Below are 24,638 nucleotides of genomic sequence, written 5' to 3'. Positions count from 1 at the left end.
ACCCAGAGCTTACCCAATAGGGATTCCCCAATATTACTGCTACCACTATGATCTATCATAGGAGGAAGGATTGATCCCACCAACCCTTCATTCTCCCTGCCTCTATAAATATGAAAGAATGGATTAGATTAGAACTGAAACCATCACATTTCCACAACAAGGAATACCAGACTCTCACCTACCTGTGCTGTCACACCTTAGAATAAGGATTTATTATCTTTCTCACTTATGAAGCAAAAGCACATGTTCAGCTAAATAAAAGAGAAAACAGAAAGCTAAAAAGAAAATATGGAAAAAATAGGACAGGTGGAAAGAAGGTCAGATTGGACCCTAGGGAACATGAAAGAAATCTGAACCTCTGGTTATCACTGGCCTTTGGCCAATCAAAACTTTTCCATATATATTACATAAAACTTGGATCATAATTATACCGTCTCCTGGACCTAATCATTTATTCCAGAAACATCATAAGACCTGGGTGTAACAAAAGTTGTATGCTCTCTTCTTGTTTCTTGACAGAAGGTCTGTGAAACAGGCCTAATTTTCCAGATCTTTATTTCCTCCCTGGGCTCATACAATAGATAGTAATCAAGGTTCTAGTGACCAGTTAGTGTTCACAAATACTTTTAACACTTGTGAAAGATATGTTTGGTTGAGTACACAAACATTCACAGGGCACTGGACAGGCAGTATCCTCTTTTAAGGCAATAAAGTGATCATCTGGTTTATTTTACACATGTACACACATACATACATACACACACACACAGAGTTTCATGACTTATCTGCGATAAGAGTAAATCAATATTCCAGAATCTGAAAGCTCCAGTGAACTCCTCTGATAAGGGAGTTGTTGGTATATCTGCATAGCTAAAGACTTCACACAAAAACACTGTGCAAAACTATGAGGTTATACCAGATACAACAAATACTGACTATACACTGTAGATGAACTGTATGCCTTATTAATATGTATCAATAAAATTGATTTGCTTTTTTAAAAAATTAGAACACTGGATACTTCCCCACCACCAAACACCCAAAGTATGAGAAAGGATGAGGAATACATGTGGTTCAAGCAACTGAGCACCCACCTCCCACATGGGAGGTCCCGGGTTCGGTTCCCGGTGCCACCTGAAAAAAAACAAAGAACAAACGACAAGCAAAATGAACAAGGGGGAAAAAAAAAATCAGGGAAGCTGATGTGGCTCTGTGATTGAGCACCAGCTTTCCACATACAAAGTCCTGGGTTCATTCCCCTATACCTCTAAACAAAGATGGAAAGAGATAAAGGATGCAGTTAGCCTCCTTTATCCTAACAGCAGCACACAGAAACATTTTACACTACCAATCTTATGATATATTAAATATTTTAAACTTAGACACCAAGCCTCAGAGAATTCAGGTTATAAGTGACAGAGCCAGTGTACTGCCTCAAAATTACCCTAACTATAATTTTCAAACAAAAGTCTACCAGTATTGTACAGTGGGTGTAGCTCAGTGGTTAAGTGCCTGCTTCACACATACAAGGTCCCAGGTTCAATTTCTGGTACCATACAAATAAAATAATAATAAAAAAGACCTTTTTAAAAAAAAAATTCTACCAATATTTACACAGGTAGTATGAAAAACAAATCTAGGGAGCAGACATGACTCAAGCAGTTGAGCACCTGCTTCCCACACAGGCAGTTCCGGATTCAGTTCCGATAATATCCTAAAAAACAACAATAACAGCATGCAAAACAAATGATAAAACCAACTCAGGGAAGCTGATGTGGCTCAGTGGTTGAGCACTGGCTCCCCACATACAATGTCCCGGTTCAATCCCAGGGCCCTCAACACAAACAAACAAAATAATCTAACAGCAACTATGTATACTTCTAGAATTGATAATAAAAGAATATTAAAGGAAAATAAGTCAAAAATTTACTAGACCAACTTTAACATAAAACATCAAGCAAAATCAACAATGTTCTTGATTAAAATATAACCAACTTAGAAACTGCAAGCTTAAACATTTGAAACAAAAAAAACAAAGCCCCCCTCCCAATGCCTTACTTTTCTCAGGTTTAAAAGAAAAATTTAATCCAGAAGGTGAGGAGCAGAATATTTCATTTTGATGATCAATTTCTTCTTGTATAAGATATAGCCAAATAAGATTAGTCATGCCATGCTGTATTGCCATTTTTATAAATAATATGAGAGAAGACAGATAACATCATTTCTCAATAGACATTTACATTTTGAAGGCTAGCCCCCATGCCACCTCAGCAAAAAAACCATTTCCTATCTTTTTCTCACAGAAATTCTACTACCAAAGGAAAAAGCTTTTATTTCAAAAATCTAGTACTTCACTACTGCCTGCTCCCACAAAATATATAAAAGAGGATTTTTTTTTTTAACCTTATGTCTGTAGCCTTTTTCTTTCTGCTTTCCTCTTCTCCTAAGGACAGGTAGCTCTTCAAACTGATGTCTGCCTTCAAACATAACGATTGCTTTTCCAGCCACCCAGGCTCTTTCAGAAGGGTCTCCAAAAGCCTCCACATAGTACTGTCGATAGGGCCTCCGGTTGGAAACTAGGTAAAGATAAGAACTTGTGTTATTAATTCAAAAAGTTGAATGATCATCATCAAGAGAATAGTCACACTGATATTGTCAAAGAAGCAAGCTAAAATGCCTACAGAACAAAAAACTCTGAGGTAAATCAGTTATAAGGAAATGGAAAAATATTCAGTACACATGGCAAGAAAATGTTAAGAATTTATCAAAAAACAAATCAATCATTTAGTCTGGTAACATGCTATCACAACAAGTTAGAGCTTGATTAATCACAGAGCAAACTAATACAGAATATAGTAGGCAAATTATTTCCTTTAACCATCAGTCTATAAAATTCATCCCCATTTTACACAGACAAAGCCCAAAGACTTCAGAAAAGCCAAATTCAGAGTCAGATGGTGAATCACTGGTTTTTGTTTAGTTTTGTTTTTAAGAGGTACCAAGGAATGAACCTGCGACCTAGTACATGGGAAACAGACACTCAACCACTGAGTTACACTTGCTCCCAGTAAATCATTGGTTTTATGGAGAAAGTGAAAGTTGACACAGTTTCAAAACAGGGAAATTTTTTTTAAAAAAAGGCAATCCCAAGAGCCAATAAAGAAAGAAATCCAGTTACTCTACAGTTTCTTGTATGGCCAAGTTCTATATATAACTACCAAAAATAAAAACAACACCAATTTGATCAGAAAAGTTCAATTTTTCTGATATGCATATTTTACATATATGTAACACTTTGGCATATTTTATAGCAGTAAAAAAAAAGTCACAAATAAATGAAAATCAACTTATACATAAATTCACTTTAATATACATCTAATTTCCTTACAATAAACACACCATTTCAGGACCCAAAAAAGATTCCAAATATCTCTTTGAAAAAAACAGGAAAGGGAAGCAGACATGACTCAAATGATAACAGCATCCGCCTACCATATGGAGGGTTCCAGGGTTCAATCCCCATGGCCTCCAGACCCGTGTGGTAAGCTGGCCCACGCACAATACAGTTGTGCGCAAGGAGTGCCATGCCATGCAGGGGTGCCCCTGTATAGGAATCCCCCGCGCAAGGTGTGCACCCCACAAGGAGAGCTGCCCTGTGTGAAAAAACCGCAGCCTGCCCAGGAGTGGCACCGCACACAGGCAGAGCTGATGCAGCAAGATGATGCAACAAAAAAGAGACGCAGTTTCCCAGTGCCACCTAATAATGCAAGCGGACGCAGAACACACAGCAAATTGACACAGAGAAGAGACAATGGGGGGTAAGGGGAGATAAATAAATCTTAAAAAAAAAAAAATAGGAAAAGCTTAATTCCTCAGAATGCTAGAAAAAAAAAGAAGAAAAGGGAGAAGAGACTTATGAACTAATCTGCCACACAGATATAAAGAGTTGTGGGTATTTTCAAAACTCCTGTCTCCACAACTATTGGAGAAGCTGCCAAAATGGTAGCTTATCTTATAAATGCTATTATTAAAAGTGTACAACCAAAGCACAAAAAATACCTCTGTTAGAAACTTTAGATGAAATGGTTGTTTTTCTATAAAAATATAGCTTCTTGATGAAATTTTAAAACTGGCTAAATTTCCTGTTATTTGTTTTGTTTTTTAGTACATTTTAAAAAACAAGCTTTCAAAAGGAGAAGGAAAAAAAAGGCCTGGAGGAAAAAAAAAAATTGGACTAACTCCTTAGAAACCCCACCTACTAAATTATAAATTAAACCCTGTAATAGAAACCACCTATTAAAAGGAATTGAAACTGGTAAGATATATACACACGTACCAATACAGAGGTTCTTAAAGTCAATTTGAGAGGCAAGTGATTCTCCCAAAGATAAATAAATTCAAGCCCAACGGGTTGAGCACTTTGACGTGCCAGCACTCTGTAGTACAGAAAGGAACTCAAAGTCTGGAGGGTAAGACAGATATGCAGATTATCGTGACAAAGCTTTATAATTTCAATAGCATAGTAACTGTAATATTCACTTTTTAAGCCAACATTAATAAGCCCACGTTATTAACTGGAACATTTGAAAGGACACTGGGACAAAATTCTTAAAGGTAAACAGGTATTTGATAGAGAGGAAATTCCAGAAGGAGAGTCCAGAAACTGTCAAAGGCATAAACAAATTAAACAATATGGATGTGATTTTATCAAATACCATTGTACCCTTTGGTGAAGCATAGGATATCAATAAAATTGATTTGTTTCAAAAAAAAATTTTTTTTATTTAAATAAAAGACACAACTCTTAAAAAAATAAAAAACAGTATGGCACAACTGACAACCACAAATAGCTCAGAGCACTAAATCATAAAGTGGAAGGAAAGCAGCCAGACCTGGAAAAAGCTTGGATATCATCTTAAGAGCTTAGCCATTATCCTGATAATTTAAGCTAGGGAACCACAGGCTCATATTTGCATCTTAGAAAGATAAACCTCCTTGAGGTCTGAATAACATATTTAAGAATAAACAGAGGTGACTCAGTAGAGATCAGAGGTTACCAGAATAGTGGAAAACACAGTGACTAGAATCTCAACTAAGGCAGCAGCAATGGGAATTAGAAGAGCACAAATATGAAAGATTTTTAAAAAGATACTCAAAAGGATTTGATGCATAATAAAAAAATCTGATAGTAACAAGTGTTGGTGATGATGTGGAGAAATTGGAATCCTCATACACGGCTAGTGTGAACGTAAAATGGTACAACTACTTTGCAACACAGCCTGGTAGTACCTTAAAAAGTTAAAAAAGAATTATCATTTAACCCACCAATTCCATTCCTAGTTATTTGAACAAGATATATAAAAACGTATGCTGGGAAGCAGCCGTGGTTCAACGGATTGGGCTCCCGTCTACCTTATGGGAGGCCCTTGATATGTCCCAGGGCCTCCTTGTGAAGGCAAGCTGGCCCGCAGAGAACTGATGCAGCAAGATGATGCAACAAAGGGAGACAAGCAGACACAGAAGAAAGCACAGTGAATGGACACAGAGAGCAGATACAAGCAAGCTGCAAGGGGAAGTGGGGGCGAATAAATAAATTTTAAAATAATGAATAAATCTTTGAAAAAACAAAAACATATACCCATACAAAAACTTGTATGCAGATGTTCATAGCAGCACTAGTCACAACAGCCAAAAGCTTATCAAATTATGATGAACGGATAAACTAAGTGGTATTTCCATATAATGGAATATTATTTGGACATAAAAAGAATGTCATAGTGATATATATTACAACAGGGATGAACCTTGAAAACATGCTAAATGAAAGAAATCAGTCACAAAGAACCACACGCATGATTTAATTTATATGAAAATTCTAGAATAAGCAAATCTATCAATACAGAAAATGAGTAAATGCTCAGGTTTGGGAAGTTGAAAGAGAGGGTAATAACTAAATGATATGGGGTTTCTTTTTGAGGTGACGAAAATTTTCTAAAAATTAATTGTGATGGTTGCACACCTCTGTGAATATACTAAAACCCATTATATTATATACATCAAAAGGGTGAACTAGATATCAAATGAACTATATCTCAATATAGCTGAGGATGACTCCAAGGTTATTTGCTCTGGATGACTAAGTGACAGTGATCTCTACTCACTGAGACAGGAAATGAAGGAAAAAGAAGTGGTTTGAAAAGGTCAGTTTTGGGAAGCAGACCTGGCCTAGTGGTTAGGGCGTCCGTCTACCACATGGGAGTCCGAGGTTCAAACCCCAGGCCTCCTTGACCCGTGTGGAGCTGGCCCATGCGCAGTGCTGATGCACACAATGAGTGCCCTGCCACGTAGGGGTGTCCCCTGCGTGGGGAGCCCCATGTGCAAGGAGTGCGCCCCATAAGGAGAGCCACCCAGCACCAGAGAAAGTGCAGCCTGCCCAGGAATGGTGCCGCACACACGGAAAGCTGACACGACAAGATGCAACAAAAAGAAACACAGATTCCCGTGCCACTGACAACAACAGAAGCGGACAAAAGAAGAGACGCAGCAAATAGACACAGAGAACAGACAACTGGGGCGAGGGGGGGAGAGGAGAAAAATAAATAAATAAATCTTTTTTTTTTTTTTTTTTTTAAAGAAAAGGTAAGTTTTAGACAAGCTAAACTTCAAGTGCCTAAAGGACATGCTGATGAAAGTTTCATAAATACGAAGTTGGACATGCAGATCTGAAGCCTGGGGGAAACACTGGTATTCCAAATGTAAAATTCAGTGTTGTTACGAGAGATAAAAACTCAGAGTTAATGAGACTGCCATGCAAGAAGGACGGAAGAAGACCTAGGATAAAAAAAGAATCACCAACATTTAAAGACAAAGCAGAGAGGAGCAAGTACAGCTCAGTTGCTGAGTGCCTGCTTCCCGTGTATGAGGTCCTGGGTTCAGCACCTCCTTAAAATTAAAAAAATTGGAAAAAAAAAAAACAACTAAAGGCAAGGTAGAAAAAGAGGATTCAACAAAGAAAAATGAAAATAAATAGATGAAAATAGTTAATTTAGTGCCAAGAGGGCCATGAAAGTCAGGGAGGAGATAGTCATTAGAGGAAGAGAAAGTGTTTGTCTGTACCAAAGACGCCAGAAAATTAAAAATTAGTAACCACTTATTACCAGGGTATTGATGGCTCTGCTGAGAGAAAGGTTAATTAAATACAAAGTGGAGAATTAGCACAAAGAGAGTGCCAGATTTCAATGAATTCAGAAATGAGTGGCACACATGGAAGTGGAGAAAGTCAGTGACTACTGCAAGACTGGTTATGAAGGGAAGGTAAGAGCTGCCACAAGAAGATAGTCATAGGTAGGGCTTTGAGGATTTATACTCAAAAGTTCATTCCCTACAGTTCCACAAAGATATACTAATTTTCTGCTCTAATAAATCAGGTTAAAAGAATCTTTCATAAAACTATTCTCAGTGTTAAAGTTGAACTCTTTAAAGGTGAAGAATGAAGACCGAATACCCAAAACTTAGTTTTGCTCCCTTCTGAAACCCGATGAAGACATCAGCAAAGTATTTTTTAAAAGGAACAAACACAAAGGGAACAATGCACAGAAGAAGCAGCAACAATAAAAATTTAGGAAGGTTAAAAGACGGACAGCGGTAAGAGTTCAACAAGAGAACTCAAGTTCATAAGGCAACCTGCTTACGAGAAAACCTGAAGAACAACACTGGTCTGCCTTTAAATGTCCTCCAGTTAGGAGGTCCTGGGTTCAGCTCCTGGTGCTTCCTAAAAAGAAGACAAGTACACAACAAACAGACACAGAACAGGCAGCAAGTGCAAACACAGGGGGCAGAGGGGAGAAATAAAAAAATTAATCTTAAAAAAAAAAGAATGACTTTGGGCTTAACAACTCTGGAAGCCAGAGGACAATGCCTTCAAAATCCAGAGCAAAAATGCTTTCTAACTGAGTATTTTGTATCAGCCGAACAATCAAACAACTGAAAGAAGAGAATAAAAATATCTTCAGATAATGAAAGCTCTCAAAAACTTACCTCTGCCTCCAGTACCTTTCTCAGAAAACTACTGAAGAATGTGCTCTACATTCAAAACTAGTAAACCAAAAGTAAGGAAGACACAGAATCCACACAAGAAAGAGTTGAAAATAATCCCCAAAATGACAGCTGTTCAGCAGGCAAGGAAGGAATCTAGTACAAATTGCAGGAGAATATTTAAGTTTCTAAGTGACATTTCCTCAAGATGATGAAAACGACAAAATACTGGCTATATCAGACCATGTAGGAAAATATAAAAAACTAGAAATGTTTTACTCTAGATTAGTAATATAACAAAAACTAAGAACCCTCCCCCATATAAAAATAAAACAAAAAACACTAAGATAATTGCAGGAAAAAAAATAAAATGTTGTGAAGACAAAATGGTTATACCTGGTATTATAACTTTCTTCTAATACCCATGCCATATTCCCTTTGACCTCAACAAAAATCAGAGCTGGCAATGGTTCTCTGCCTGGTAGGATGACCCAAGTCTTTATTCTAGAGAGTCTGGCAAACTGGTAGTCCTGTCTGAATTGGGTTGCTGGAATTTTCCATTGTAAAAAAATGATCTAGGAGAATGGAATTTTGGGATAGAGATGTAAATACCAAAAGATCCCACTAAAAAGGTTGAAGATACTTGGGAACAGAAATACAGTGACAACAAAGAACTGCTTTTTCCAACAAAACTTGTAAAATTAACTACTTGATTTTTTAAACTGTATGCACTATATCAAATAAAAGTAAATATAGACAAGCTATAACACATACTAAATGAAATAAGCCAGACACAAAAGGACAAACAATGCACAATTTCATTTATATGAACCATCTAGAATAAGCAAAGTCATAGAGACAGAAAGTAGATCAGAGATTTCCAGGGGTTGCAGGACAGGATAAGGAGTTATTGCTTAACAGGTAAAGAGTTTCAATTTGGGGGGATAAAAATGTTTCAGGAGTAGAAAAATAGTAATGACACTATAACAAATTAAATGCAATTAATGGCATTCAATTGTACACTTAAAAATGGCTAAAAGGCAAATTTTGTTATATTTATGTTACCATATTAAAAAATAGATGATGGTAATGGTTGTACAACTCTATGAATATATGGAAAAAATCACTGAATTGTATCCTTTAAATGGTTGAGCTGTATGATACATACATTACAACTCAACAAAACTGTTACACAAAAAGTAAATAATGATTCTAAAAATGGTTTTATGAAAATTTGTGTTTTCTGACATTATTTGGAATATTTGGTTTAGCTAAGAAAACAATAAGCATGAATGATACAATAATATAAACACTGAAAACAGCTGTGAATATTTACACTATCAACTGATAATTGGTACAAAGTAATATTGGTGTAGCTAAGTAAATTGCATATGGGTGTTCATTATCCTATCCTTCAACTTTTCTATAGGTTTCAAATCAAAAAGTTGGAGGGAGAAAATTATACACTGCTACAAAGAGTCAGACATTAACAGAGGTAATCGTTTCAGTGTTCACTTCAAGGAAAAGGAACCCTGTGACTGCAGTCATTCAGCATTCCCTATGGACTACACCAGGCAGTCTCAATGGCAAGACTGATGATTCCACCAGTTATCTTCAATGCCCTCCACCTCCTCATACCTAATGGACATATTATTAGATCTCTCAGCAACACTCAACCAAATTAACCACACCTTCCTTTCTTCTTTTTTTTAAATTAGAGCAGTTGTAGCTTTACAGAAAAATTATGGAGATTATGATAGAGTTCCCATATACTCTCCTCTCACAAACAGTCATGGCTATTATAAACATTTTGCATTAGTGTGGTATTTTGTTTTAACAGAAGAAACAATATTATTATAATTATACTATTAACTTTACCTCATTGTTAACATTAGGATTTACTATGTGTTGTACACAGTTTTATGGATTTTTTTAATGTGTGGTAACTTATATATAACCTAAAATTTCCCTTTTCAAATACACAACTCAGTGGTGTTAATTACATTCACAAAGTTGTTCCTCCATCACCATCACCCATTGCCAAAACTTCTGCATGACCCCTAAAGAAAAACTCTATACCAATTAAACATTAACTTCAGGGAAACGGACTTGGCCCAGTGGTTAGGGGGTTCGTCTACCACATGGGAGGTCCACGGTTCAAAGCCCAGGTCTCCTTGACCCGTGTGGAGCTGGCCCATGCGCAGTGCTGATGCGCACAAGGAGTGTCCTGCCACACAGAGGTGTCCCCCGCATAGGGGAGTTCCACGCGCAAGGAGTGCGCCCCGTAAGGAGAGCCGCCCAGCATGAAAGAAAGTGCAGCCTGCCCAAGAATGGTGCTGCACACATGGAGAGCTGACACAACAAGATGATACAACAAAAAGAAACACAGAGTCCCGTGCCGCTGACAGCAACAGAAGAAGCAGACAAAGAAGACGACGCAGGAAACAGACAGAGAACAGACAACTGGGGTGGGGGGTAAGGGGAGAGAAATAAATAAATAAATGAATCTTTTAAAATAAATAAATAAATAAATAAAATCGAGCAAGCCCACTTTGGGGAAATCATCCTTAGACATACATATATGAAATATAGTTATTCTTTACAGCATTATGTGTATACAAACATGCATGGTATATATAGTTGTTGCTACACAACATTTTTAAAAACCTAAACACCCATCAACAGAGGACTAGTTATACAAAGTACAGCATAATCAAAGAGTGGAAAATTATGCAGATGTAAAAAATCAATGCACAGATATGGAAAATCTCCAAGAAGTTAAAAAAAAGCAAGCTGTAGACAGTATATTTGATATACTACTTTTACGTTCAAGTGGGGGGTAAAGGGAATTGAGAATATATATTTGAATTTACACAAAGAAACTCTGGAAAATACATTAAAAAGTGATTACTGGGAAGTGGACTTGGCTCAATGGACAGAGCATCCGCCTACCACATGGGAGGTCCAAGGTTCAAACCCAAGGCCTTCTGACTCGTGTGGTGAAGCTAACCCACGTACAGTGCTGATACGCACAAGGAGTGCTGTGCCACACCAGGGTATCCCTGGCGTAGGGGAGCCCCACGCACAAGGAGTGCACCCCGTAAGGAGAGCCGCCCCATGCAAAAAGTGGAGTCTGCCCAGGAGTTGGGCCGCACACATGGAGAGCTGACTCAGTAAGATGACACAACAAAAACACAGATTCCCAGTGCCACTGACAAAAATACAAACGGACACAGAAGAACACACAGCAAACGGGCAAACGGACACAGAGTAGATATGGGGGAGGGGGGTGTTAAAAATAAATAAATTTTTTTTTAATAAAATAAATTTTTTAAAAAGTGGTTACTCACTAGAAGGGCTAGAGAATGAAACAGATGAAAGCAAAAAAAGGGAGTGATTTTATTTTTAAATCTTTGAATACAAGGCTTATTAAAAAACAATAATACATATTCTAAAAACTAGAATAAAATCACAAAAATGTCTTCATAGAAAACAGGAAGGTCATGATCAAGTTGCAGCCCTACCTTTACAATACTTTGAAGACAAGGTACCTGAGATTCAAGCACAGCAACCAAATAAGAGACAAACTATAAAAATTAAGGAAACTTTTCTAAATCAAGATTTTAAAATTCAAAATAACATAAGTATTACTTGTAATTATTTCATCTTCAAAATTATAAAAAATGGCAAATCTGAAGATTAAGTAGAAACATAGATACACTTTAAAGGTGATTCTGGACAGAATAAACTTTAGGTAATAAAGTTAACATTTTCCTAGGTCAACAGATTAAATAATTTGGAATCTTTAAATCACAGAATAAAACAAACTTCAATTTTAATTAAAAATATGTTAACCATGAAGTGCTAGAATGGAAAAATGGGTTATTACTAAAGATAGCAATAAACAGGTTATACTAAAGGCCACTCTAAGTTTATAGTTCTACACTCTATTTTACCATGCATAATTATCTGCCAAGTATTACCTTTCATTTTTGAGTGTGTATTAATCAATGGATCAGAACAAATCTTGCAGGGCCACCATGGGCGTCTCTTGAATTTAGCCCAGATGAGATCTCCAACTTCATACTTCAGCGGCGTAGATTTTTTCTTGGGTTGACACTTTAGACAAACAAAACATGGGGCATCAATAAGAATCAAAATCTTTTTCAACAGTGTATCATCTTCCTATATACAATCTCAGAAAACAATATCTAAAATAGTATATATGAAAATACTCCAGCCTAGGAAAAACTGCCTTAAAAAAACCAAACCTCAAATTATTTGCCTTAATTGTTACTAACAAAGTCCTTTGTAGCAGTTTGGTATTATCGATGAATTCCAAAAAGAAATATTGATTATGTTTGTAAACTGGTCTGTTCCTCCGGGCTTGGTACTCTTTGATTGCATTAAATTCAAAGGTTTCACTTTTGCCTGATTAAATTAAGATTAGGGCTTTGAATTGGTCACATCAGTGGGACATTGAGTACCCGCCCCGTTGGTGAGCCGACACACAGACAATGACAAGGCAGAGGAGAGAGCTTAGTTCTGACACTGGAGCCGGAGCCATTCGCCTGATACTTTACAGCTGACTTTGTGGAGAGAGCAGAGCAGCTGAGCCTGGAATGAGACGAGCCCTGGGAAGACAGACAGTCTTAAGCGAGCCTACAGCTGGGATCCGAAGAAGCTGGGACCATGGAGCCTTAAGAGGAAGTAGGAGGCTGAACCCTCACAGAGACCAGCAGCCATCTTGCTCTAACACGTGGCAACAGACCTTGGTGAGGGAAGACACTTACTCTCTATGGCCTTATGACTGTAAGTTTCTACCCCAAATAAATACCCCTTATAAAAGCCAAAAGATTTCCAATACTCTGCATCAGCAACCCTTTGGCAGAATAATACACTCTTCATATAATACCTCTCAGTTTACATATATTTTATATAAGTAGTTTATCTATATTCTGACAAAAAGAAAACAAGCCATTTGATTTACAAAGGGCTAAAGACTGAAATGGGTAAACAAAACCATCCCAAGGAAAAGATATCTTTGTCCTATTTCTTGAATCACATCATTAGGGGGAAAAAGGAGAAAATTACAAAAAGAATCTCTGACATGGTCTGAAGATTGTAATCCCTTCTGCAGGTTCTAATCTACATACTCCTTAAACAGAGAGGCATTTCTATTAGTTAATAGATAATAATATCTCTAATGAAACAATCCTGAAAAGCCACAGGCTAGACTCTAGTAATGTCAATGAAACTATCCGAGATTTTCCCCAGGATACACAAGGGAAGTTGCATTCAGAACACTGCACTGTAAAACCTCAAGGGACATCATTCTTGTAGAATACAATACAAATTAAGTTCCCTGGAATGATGCAATCAATGCAGAGACCCTGCCTGCATCCTTTCTCAAAAGTAATAAGCCTAATTGATCTGAGATCCAAATGCCTGCATCTTTGCTCCAAATCCATGCCCATGCCTTTAGCACACCACACTCAATAAATTGGACAAATTCGCCTTGAGAGGAAGACAATTTTTAGTTTACAAGGCCTGAGTGTCCCATCTGATGTTCAACAAATGAGGTACAGTATACTAACATACTGACCCCCTCAATTTTCTGGGAAATCAGAAGCATCTAGCATAACTATGCTAACAGCAACCATTTACCTCAAAGGGACACACACACATTACCATTTTCCATAAATACTAATCTTGAAAAGGGCATGGTCAACATCTTTCTCAAGCTTACTCTTCATTCGTTAATTCTAAAACACCAGCAACGTGGCATAAAGTAAGTGTTCAATAAGGAGTATGCTGAATAAATTCATTGAAATCATTCAAATAAATGATGTATGATGGCCAGCTCAAGGACATCATAAAAAGAATGGGCTCAATTAGATAAGGACTCAACTTTAATACCCTGCCTTCAGGTGGAAGTAAGCTTAATCTCATAGAATGCCCATATTGAAAACACTTTGGGTAGATAGAGCTGTCCAGGAAATGAGAAAGAAGTACACCTTATTAAGTGAAAGCCATTTTTGCCTGTTGTCAGCTTGTATCAGAATATAGTTTCAAATCTAATTGGTTTTCAAACTTTAAAACGAAGATGCCATGACCCAATGGGAAAGTAAATCTTATGTGCCCATAATTGAAACTGCAATCTGAATAGATTGCCCAATTTTTAATATACTCTGATTTGCAATCATTTAAACGGAATTTATTTGGCAATCACTGATAAATATGGTACTTGCTTCTTTATTCAAGTCCTAAATGACTTTAAATATAACAAATACTTGATATTTGCTATTCATCCTTTAATCCTCTTCAAGTAGACACTATATTACCGCTAGCTTACTAGATACCCATGATCATACATACAAGTGAGAAAGTGGCAAAGCCAGGATTCAAACTTGGGTAGTCTGATTCCAGGAATGGTAATATATACCATTCAAATAATAAAGCCCATAACAAAAGACACAAAGATGAATATGTCATAATTCCTGACCCCAAGATACTTCAGGATACCAGAGAGAACTTGACAAAAGAAGTGACATCTAAGCACAGAATGGCAGGATGGCAGATTTCTGAATGGCTTTTCTTATTATCTCTATATGACCAGTAGGAAATAATATATTGTTACATACATTAACTTCTTAATCTTCACAACATTATGAAGTAGCATTATCTCAATTTTAAAGATAAACAGGCTCAAACTAGTTAAGTCACAATCAGAAAGGCAAGAATTTAAGTCCACATCTGATTTAATTTTAAAGACTATGTTTTTTTGCACTGTAATGCATTATTTTCTTCAAATTTTAAGTATAAATAAATATCATCATAATGTTTTCTAAGCATTTAAAATCATCCTTGCAATGAATGTCCCATGTTGATGGAGAAGTTGTGGTTATGGAAGGAGTGGGGTGAGGGGAATGGGGGATATGTGGGGACCTCATATTTTTTAATGTAACATTAAAAAGAATTAATTTAAAAATAAAATAAAAGTGGACCGCATAACATCAAAAAAAAAAAAAAATCATCCTAAAAGCCAAGTAGATTCAAAATACCTCTTTCCTTTTTTACCTTGAGAAAAACTTATTTCACATTAAACTCTCCTATGTTACTGCCATCTTTAAAAAACATTAAAGGCCTAAAACGTCTATGTACTACAGTCAAGAAGTGGCTCGTGGGAAGTGGATGTGGCTCAAGCAATTGAGCTCCTGCCTACCATATGGGATGTCCAGGGTTCGGTTCCTGGAGCCTCCTAAAAAGATGACAAGCAGAAACAGCACACAACGAATAGACACAGAGAGCACACAGCAAGCACAAACAACAAGAGGAGGGGGGAGAAATAAAAATAAATCCTAAAAAAATTAAAAATGGCATTTTCGGTTAAGATCAAGTAATTTTACCACTGAAATTCAAAAACAGACATATTTATTTCATTTCTAAGATAGCAAGCTCAGGCAGTCCAGATATATCCCTGGGCACATGAGATAAAATTTAAGTCTATTTTAATGTTAAATGTTATCACAGAGTGGATACTCCTTGAATACTGATCTCTTCCCAGGCGTACATAAAATTTACAGTTGAGTTAAATATTCTAAAGTTATTAACTATCTCTTTCAAAAATGTAGTGTGACAGAGAACTCAAAAACCTTTTTTGGGGAAAAAAATAACACTACATAATAATCACAGGACTTCCTGCAATTTCAGAGACTCAGTTCTCATTTTAGTTACTAAGAATTCCCATGAGAAACAAAGCCCATCCCTTTATACAACTTGATTTATATGATATCCAAAAGCTACTACTACTTTCCAAGGTTGAAACTGCCCATTTTTAAGAATAAGTTCATCAACTCAAGCAGACTATAAACATATAATGTTCTGGTTTATGAACAAATAGAGAGCATATTCTTAACATTTGTTAACATGCTGCTGCTGCTGCTATCAATTCCAGAAAGAAAAAATACATTGCTATAAAATACCAAACTTAAAATGTTATACTAAATAATTATATTAATATTAAACAGGAATTGTTTCCATTTTAATTTGAAATTTTAACTCTTTCTTACTCAGTCAAAATTGACTCCTTTAGGGGATGATGTTGAAGAAGGAAGCTCCAGGACACAGTCCTTCCACCAAAACAACTATTAAACAGGCAGAAATTGTTTGAAACAACTATTTGAAATTCCAAAGGCTAAAATATCACCATGCAGCATCCAGTAAGAGCAGGGCAAAGAGACAAATAAATTAAGGTAAAGAACTTCAAATTACTCTCCCCATGCAGCAGTTTTATCAGAGGCAAAATCCCACTCTCACATCCTCATTCCCAAGAAAAGGGTGTGGCCAATCACTGATCAAGGCTTTTGTTGCAATTTAGGGTCATAGAGTCCTAGCTCTGAGGGAAACAATTGTTTCAACTCTCCCAGACAGAGGTAGAGGTGGTGAAGATTTAAAGACACAGGGCTTCCTCCAGGCAGTAGTGGAAAGTTAGCTGAAGAGTTCCATTTGCTGGGCAGGCCAGGAATGCTCAGCTTTGGAGAGCAACTGGAGTTTTTCGTGCCCTTCTCAAGCTGGTGTCTGCATCCCTTCATGAGTCCCTGGTCCTACTGTGGTTGTGGAAAACTGAACTGAGAGACTGAAAGGTAATGAATTTTTTGTTTTTCATTATTATTTTTGAAATAATGAAAATGCTCTAATGACTGAAGTCATAAATGCACAACTCTGTGATTACACCAAATACCATTGATCGTATACTTTGGATAAACTGTATGCTTTATTAATATGTATCAATAAAATTTGTTTCTTAAAAATACAATTTAAAATACCATCAAGAAATAGGAAATTATTGATATACTCAACCCTACCACGGAATATGAAACATTTTTGTGAATATTTTAAAAATCTATATAAATGGAAAGATACAACCAAAAAAAACTTGAATTGAAAGACTGAGGAAGTCCTCCCAGGGATGATCTCCTCCCAGAATTTGTCCAACTGGCAAAAGCATCATGAGACAATGAAAAGAATGTAATAAACTATAGAAGGGAGCTGGTGTGGCTCAAGCAGTTGAGTGCCTGCTTCCCACATGGGAGGTCCTGGGTTTGGTTCCTGGTGCCTCCTAAAAAAAAACAAACAAGCAAACAAGCATTCATCACCACAAAAAATTTTAAAACAATTTCATTACTCCAAAAGGAAAAACTAAAAGCCAGTGACTGTATATTTGGTTAGAATGTATGGTATGTGAATATATCTCAATAAAACTGCTTTTTAAAAAATTAAAATGATAAAAAATTCTGGAAAGAAAAAAACAGCTTATTACAAAAGCCACAGCAAACAAAACAGCATGGTACTGGCACACAGACAGACATACAGACTAATTAAATAGAACTGAGAGCTCAGAAATCAGCCCTCACATTTATGGTCAAATGATTTCTATAAGGTGGCAAAAGACTACTCAATTGGGAAAAAATACTCTCATCAATAAATGATGCCTGGAAAACTGGATGTCCATCTGCAAAAAAAAAAAAAAAGGAGGACCACTATCTCACAATATATTAAAAAAAAAAATCAACTCAAAATGAATCAGCACTTAAATTTAAGAGCTAGAACTATCAATCTTCTGGAAGAAAACATAGGGAAGTATTTTCAGGACCTCTTCTCAGGCAAGGACTTCTTAGACTTTACAACCAAAGCACAAGCAACAAAAGGAAAAAAAGATAAAATACACATTCTTCCTTAATGCACATGGAACATTTTCCAAAATATGTTATGCCATAAAACAAGTCTAAACAAATTTACAAGGACTGATAGATGAGATCAAAACCACAACAGGTGAGATCAAAGACATATTAGAGGCATACAACAACAGACTCAAAATGACAGAACAAGTGATGTTGAAGAGAAAACAGCTGAAATGAAAGAGAGAAAAAAACAGAGGGAAAAAATGGGGGGAAAATGAGCAGGGGTTCAGGGAGTTGAATGATAACATGAAGTGCAACATCATGCATGTGATGGGACTTCCAGAAGGAGAGGAGATGGAAAAAAGGATAAAAAGTATTTGAGGAAATATATGGCTGAAAATTTCCCAACACTCACGGAAAAAATGAATTTACATGTCCAAGAAGCACATCATATCCCAATCAGAATGAATCTGAATAGACCTACTCCAAGACACATATTACTTGGAATGTCAAATGCAAAAGATAAAGAGAAAATTCTGAGAACAGCAAGGGAGAAGCAAACCATCACATACAAGGGATGCCAATAAGACTTGGTATAGATTTCTAATCAAAAACCATGGAGATGAAGGACAGCGGATGTGGCTCAAGTGGTTAAGTGCCTGCTTCCCACATGGGATGTCCCAGTTTCAGTTTCTAGTGCCTCCTAAAAATAAATAAATAAATAAACATCTACCAAACAAATGGGAAAACCAACTCAAGGGAGCCAATGTGGCTCTGTGGTTGTGCACCAGCTTCCCATATGTGAGGTCGCGATTCAATCTCAAGCACTGGTTCCTCAAAAAAAAAAAAGAATGAGAGGTGGAGGCGTCTTCGGGACATGGAGCTGCCCTGGATGGTGCTTCAGAGGTAATCACCGGACATTGTAAATCCTCACAGGGCCTACATGATGGAATAGAGGAGAGTATGGGCCATGATGTGAACCAATGTATATGAGGTGCAGAGGTGCCCAAAGATGTACTTACCAAATCCAATGGATGTGTCATGATGATGGGAACGAGTGTTGTTGGGGGGGCGGAGAGGGGGGGTGGGGGGGTGGGGTTGAATGGGACCTCACATATATATTTTTAATGTAATATTATTACAAAGTCAATAAAAAATAAAAAAATTTAAAAAAAAAAAAAAAAAGAAAAGAAAACCATGGAAATGACAGTGGTCAGACAGTGGCATGATATGAAAAATTGGCAGCTGAGAATTCTTTATCCAGCAAAACTGTCATTTGAATATGAGTTTAAAATATCACAAACAAACAGAAACTAATAAACTTTGTAAAAACAATCAGCTTTGCAAGAAGGACTAGAGGGAGCACTACAATTCAAAAAAAAAAAAACAGGAGAGAAAGAGAGAAAGGGTTGGAGTCGAGGATAAGAAAAAGAATAAGAGAAATGATAACCAATAGAGTAAAAAGACAAAAATAAGGTATGACATATGAAAGACAAAGAATATAATGGCCGAATGCATTTACAGTAATGTTATTGAATTTGAATGTATCAAACTCCCCAACCAAAAGATGAAAGCTGGGAGTGGGTATAGCTCTCAGTGGCTGAGCTCCTGCTTCCCCTTCCAGTGTACAATGCCCTGGGTTCAATCCCCCGGACCTCAAAAAAAAAAAAGATATAGGCTGACAGAATGAATTTTTAAAAATAACCCATCCATATATTGTCTACAAAAGACTCACCTTTGATCCAGGGATACAAATAGGCTGAAAGTAAAAAGACATTCCATGCGAACAGTAGACAAAAAAGAGAAGGACTAGCTAAAGTTTCAGTCCAAACAGACATTAAACGCAAAGAAATTATAAGAAATGCAGGAGGTCAATATATATTAATAAAAGGGACAATCCACCAGGAAGAAGTCATAAATGTCTAGCACCTTAGCATAGGGCCCCAAAATACATGAGGCAAACTCTGGCAAAACTGAAGCAAGAAATAGATATCTCTACAATAATAGCTGGAGACTTCAATACATCAGTCTCAGCATTGGATATAGAACCAGTAAGGAAACAGAGAACTTGAATGATATGGTAAACCAGACCTAACAGACATTTATAGAGCATTACACCACAAAACAGCATTCCTGAGGGCCCTAGTAGTATCCAGACACGACAGGCAAGCCACATGACCACATATAATCAACACACCCTCAGCAGGCTCTATCTTGGAATATATGAAAAGCTATTTCCCCAATATAACATAGTTTATACTTAAGTATAAATCCCCTAATCATGATTATTCTACTCCCTTTCTTTGAACCTATAATTTTCAGTTTACTTGTTAAATATACTTCTCGGAGACTTAAAGACTTCTGATTGTTCTTATGCCAGTGGAGCCCTGAAATCCAGCAGACAGATGGCCAACTCATACTCTCAGTTCTTTGGTTCTATCCTGAACAACTAAGAAAATGATGATGGTGGACCAGCCCCAGGCCAAAAGAAAGAACTATCTTCACCTGCAAGCAAAACAATTCCATTCCTCTGCCCCATAATATCTACCTTCTTAGTCTGAAGTAGTCAGAGTGAACATTGCCCCAAATCCCACAAGAATGAGAAATGATAATAAGGGGAGAGTATAATTGCTGAGTAAACCAGATTGCTACAGTAGTTACCATCTTGGGTAAACTGAGTACTATGTAACACTGGTATAATTTTTTTAATTAATTAAAATATATATATGGTTTAAAGAGAATTTTTAAAAATCATAAACAAATGAAAAGAAATCCTGTGTTCATGAATTGGAAGACTTCATACTGTTAAAATGACAACTCTCCCCAAGTTGAGCTATAAAATTCAAAACACACATGAAAAAAATTTTAATAAGAAATAGTAATTTAAAATGTGATATAACACAATGTAAAAGAAGAAAGTTAGACCTCACCTCCACACCATATACAAATATTAATTCCATTTTGAAACCCAAATGTAAGAACTAAAATGCTCAGAAAAAAACCACAGGAGTAAACCTTTGTAAACCTGGAGTAGGCAATGGTTTCTTAGATACAAGAAAAAAGTACTAGCAACCGAAGAAAACTAAATTAATTGGACTTCATCAAAGGACACTATCAAGAAAGTAAACAGTCTATAGAATGGGAGAAAATAACTGCTATCCATGTATCAGTTAAGGCTTTAAAATCCAGAATATAGGGAAACAGACTTTGGCCCAGTGGTTAGGGCGTCCGTCTACCATATGGGAGGTCCGCGGTTCAAACCCCGGGCCTCCTTGACCCGTGTGGAGCTGGCCATGAGCAGCGCTGATGCGCGCAAGGAGTGCCGTGCCACGCAAGGGTGTCCCCTGCGTGGGGGAGCCCCACGCGCAAGGAGTGCGCCCGTGAGGAAAGCCGCCCAGCGTGAAAAGAAAGAGCAGCCTGCCCAGGAATGGCGCCGCCCACACTTCCCGTGCCGCTGACGACAACAGAAGCGGACAAAGAAACAAGACGCAGCAAATAGACACCAAGAACAGACAACCAGGGGAGGGGGGAAATTAAATAAATAAATAAAATCTTTTTTAAAAAAAAGAAAAATGTTTAAAAAAATAAAAATAAAATAAAATAAAATCCAGAATATATAAAGAAGTGCTACAGCTTAACAACAAAAACCCAATTTAAAAATGGGTAAAGGACTTAAATAGACATTTCTCCAAAGAAGATATACATATGGCCAATAAGCACACGATAAGATAGTCAACATGACTGGTTATCAAGGAAATGCAAATAAAATTCACTATATAATACCACTTGATATTCACTGGGATAACAATTAAAAAACAAAAAAAAAAGGCAGAGAACATTAGTGAGGATGCAAGGAAATCGCAAGGTTTATACATTCTTGATGGCATTTCCACCTGTGGAAATCAGTTTGCTGGCTCCTCAGGAGGTGGAACCATATTGACCCTACAACCACTTCTAGGTATACACCCAAAAGACGGACGCCCTAACCACTGGGCCAAGTCCATTTCCCTATACCAATGTTTATAGCAGCATTATTCACGTAGCCAAATGGTGGAAACAAGCCAAGTGTCAATCAACAAACGAATAAAGTGTGGTATATACATACAATAGAACAGCGGTTCTTAACAAGGGGTCTGAAAGCTTGATATAAATTTTTTAAAAAACAGTATTCTTGTGGGGACGTGTTGGTACAGATGTGGTATACTTGTTGGTACGGATGTGATATATTTATTAAATAATACACGGTATAATGTGGGCTTAGTAAGGGTTTCACCTGACTGGCAATGGGGTCCATGGAACAAAAAAGGTTAAGAATACTTGCAAGAGAAACTTATTCAGTGATAAAAAGGAAATGAAGTTCTGATACATGCTATAACATGGATGAATCTTGAAGACATCACGTTGAGTGAAATAAGCCAGACACAAAACGACAAATATTATATGATCTCACTTACATGACATACATAAAAAAGAAGTTGGGAAGTAGACTTGGCCCAGTGGTTAGGGCGTCTGCCTACCACATGGAAGGTCCGTGGTTCAAACCCCGGGCCTCCTTGACCCATGTGGAGCTGACCCATGCGCAGTGCTGATATGCGCAAGGAGTGTCATGCCACGCAGGGGATACCCCTGCGTAGGGGAGCCCCATGCGCAAAGAGTGCACCCCATAGCGAGAGCCACCCAGTGCGGAAGAAAAGTGCAGCCTGCCCAGGAATGGCACCGCACACACAGAGAGCTGGCACAACAAGATGACACAACAAAAAGAAACACAGATTTCCGGTGCTGCTGCTGAGGAAGAAGCGGTCACAGAAGAACACACAGCAAATGGACACAGAGAGCAGACAACTGGGGGAGAGGAAGGGGGAGAGAAAGAAATAAAAAATAAAATGAAACCTTTTTTTTAAAAAAAAGAAGCAAACTTCGTAAGACAGATACAGTAAATCGTAGGTTACCGGGGGCCAGTGGGTGACAGTAGAGGTGAAGAGGGAGTTAGTGTTTAGTGGGGACAGAATATCTGTTTAAGGTCATGAACATGTTGGGGTAATGAATATTGATAATGGTAACATAATACTTTGAGCATAGTTAGTATTACTGAGTTGTACACTTGAAGATGGTTGAAATGGGAAACTCTGAATCGTATATATGTTACCACAGTAAAAGTTAAAAACGTAAAACATGAACAATGAAATTACCAGATCACACCCACTAGAATGGCTAGAATTTTTTTAAAAACAGATCATTACAAGTGTTAGTGAGGATTTAAAAATTGCAACTCATATATTCTATTGACCCAGCCAATATACTTCTCAGTATTATGTGTGTGTATGCCCAAGAGAAATGAAAATACATGTCAACATTAAATCTTGTACATGAATCTTCACAAAAGCATTTTCCATAAAGGTCAAAGAGTAGAAACAAGCCAAATGTCCATCAACTGATGAATGGATAAACAAAATGAGATATATCCATACAACAGAACATTATTCAACAATAAAAAGAAATACCAATATAAAATTACAACATAGATGAATCTTGAAAATAATATGCTAAGTCCTAAGTCAAAGAAGCCAGCCACAACTACCCATTATATGATTTCATTTATATGAAATATCCAGAACACACAAATCCACAAAGACAAAGTAGACAGATCTTTGTTTAGGGGTGTGGGGACTTGGGGTAAATGGAATATGACTGTTAACAGTTATAGATTTCTTACTGGGGTGATGAAAATGTTGCAAAATTGATTGGAGTGATGGTTTGTTCAACTCTGAATATACTAAAGGCCTGAAATTCTGAATTGCCTTAAAAAAAAAAAAAACTCGTAAGGGAAGTGGATGTGGTTTAACTGATAGAGCGTCCATCTACCATATGCAGGGTCCCGGGTTCAATTCCCGGGGCCTCTTGACCCATGTGGTAAGCTGGCCCACATGCAGTGTTGCTGCATGCATGGAATGCCATGTCACGTAGGGGTGCCCCGCATAGGGGTACCCCATGAGCAAGGAGCACACCCCATAAGGAGAGCCACCCTGCGTGCAAAAAGCACAACCTGCCCAGGAGCGGCGCCGCACATATGGAGAGCAGACGCAGCAAGATGACGCAACAAAAAAAGAGATGAAGCTTCCCAGTGCCGTCGGATAATGCAAGCAGATGCAGAAGAACACACAGTGAATGGACACACAGAGCAGACAACGGCGGGGGGGGGGGGGGGGAGGGGAATAAAAATCTTAAAAACCTCGTAAGTATCAACATACTTTTATAACTTACTAGAGTATAAGAATGAGTCAGTGGGAGCCGATGTGGCTAGCTGGTTCAGTAGCCACATATGAAATCCTGGTTTCAACCCCCAGCCCAGCCCTGGTATATCAAAAAAAAAAAAAAAAAAAAAAAGAACAAGTCAAAGGCTACCATTTATCACCACTCCAGAAAAGGCAGAAAAGATCCCAGAAGTATTAATTAAATTATGACCCTAATTTTCAATAAATTAAAGAAAGCCATAATTTATAGCAATTAATGGTTAAACTGGTATGCTGTGTCAGTTCACTTACAAGGCTTCTCTTTTATCCATTTTGGGATAGTTTCTTAAGAAGTCTATTACTAAATACTTCTCTTTTTAGTTTCCATACAGTTATAAACAGATCTAACTGCATTATTAATCAATTCCCACTTTTCCATCTTATGCACAGGATAGCAGTAAGAGATCTAGAAGAGATGGAAATTATCAAAAGTAGGAAAAATTTTAGTCTAATAATGACTTGCTTTTAGTGAATACAGGCTAATTCTTTAGGATCACAACTTTAGCTATAATTGCTCAAAAGCCAAACTCTTAGTTGTCTAACCAATAATTAACATCAGATTCATTTACAGTTTCTTGCATCACCTTTGTTATTTTATTAATACAACAGAACCAAATTCAAATCAGAAGAC

At 37.2% G+C, this 24,638-nt stretch overlaps 1 protein-coding gene across 8 annotated transcripts in view; it reads right to left on the bottom strand.

Annotated features, from left to right (window-relative positions):
• Window positions 1-24,638, bottom strand: part of NSD1 (nuclear receptor binding SET domain protein 1) — a 181,036-nt gene that overhangs the window by 83,160 nt on the left and 73,238 nt on the right. For all 8 annotated transcript variants that reach the window (XM_058282812.2, XM_058282785.1, XM_058282806.2 and 5 more), the window contains 2 exons: window positions 12,018-12,153; window positions 2,404-2,576 (listed from right to left, as the gene is read on the bottom strand). In XM_058282812.2, the coding sequence (XP_058138795.1) occupies window positions 2,404-2,576; window positions 12,018-12,153 (309 nt within the window). The remainder of the gene's footprint in view (window positions 1-2,403; window positions 2,577-12,017; window positions 12,154-24,638) is intronic.

Source organism: Dasypus novemcinctus, chromosome 2 (genome assembly GCF_030445035.2).
Source record: "Dasypus novemcinctus isolate mDasNov1 chromosome 2, mDasNov1.1.hap2, whole genome shotgun sequence".
Classification (NCBI taxonomy): Eukaryota; Metazoa; Chordata; class Mammalia; order Cingulata; family Dasypodidae; genus Dasypus; species Dasypus novemcinctus.
Note: the sequence above shows the minus strand (reverse complement) of the source record. Positions and strands in the feature narration are given on the sequence as shown.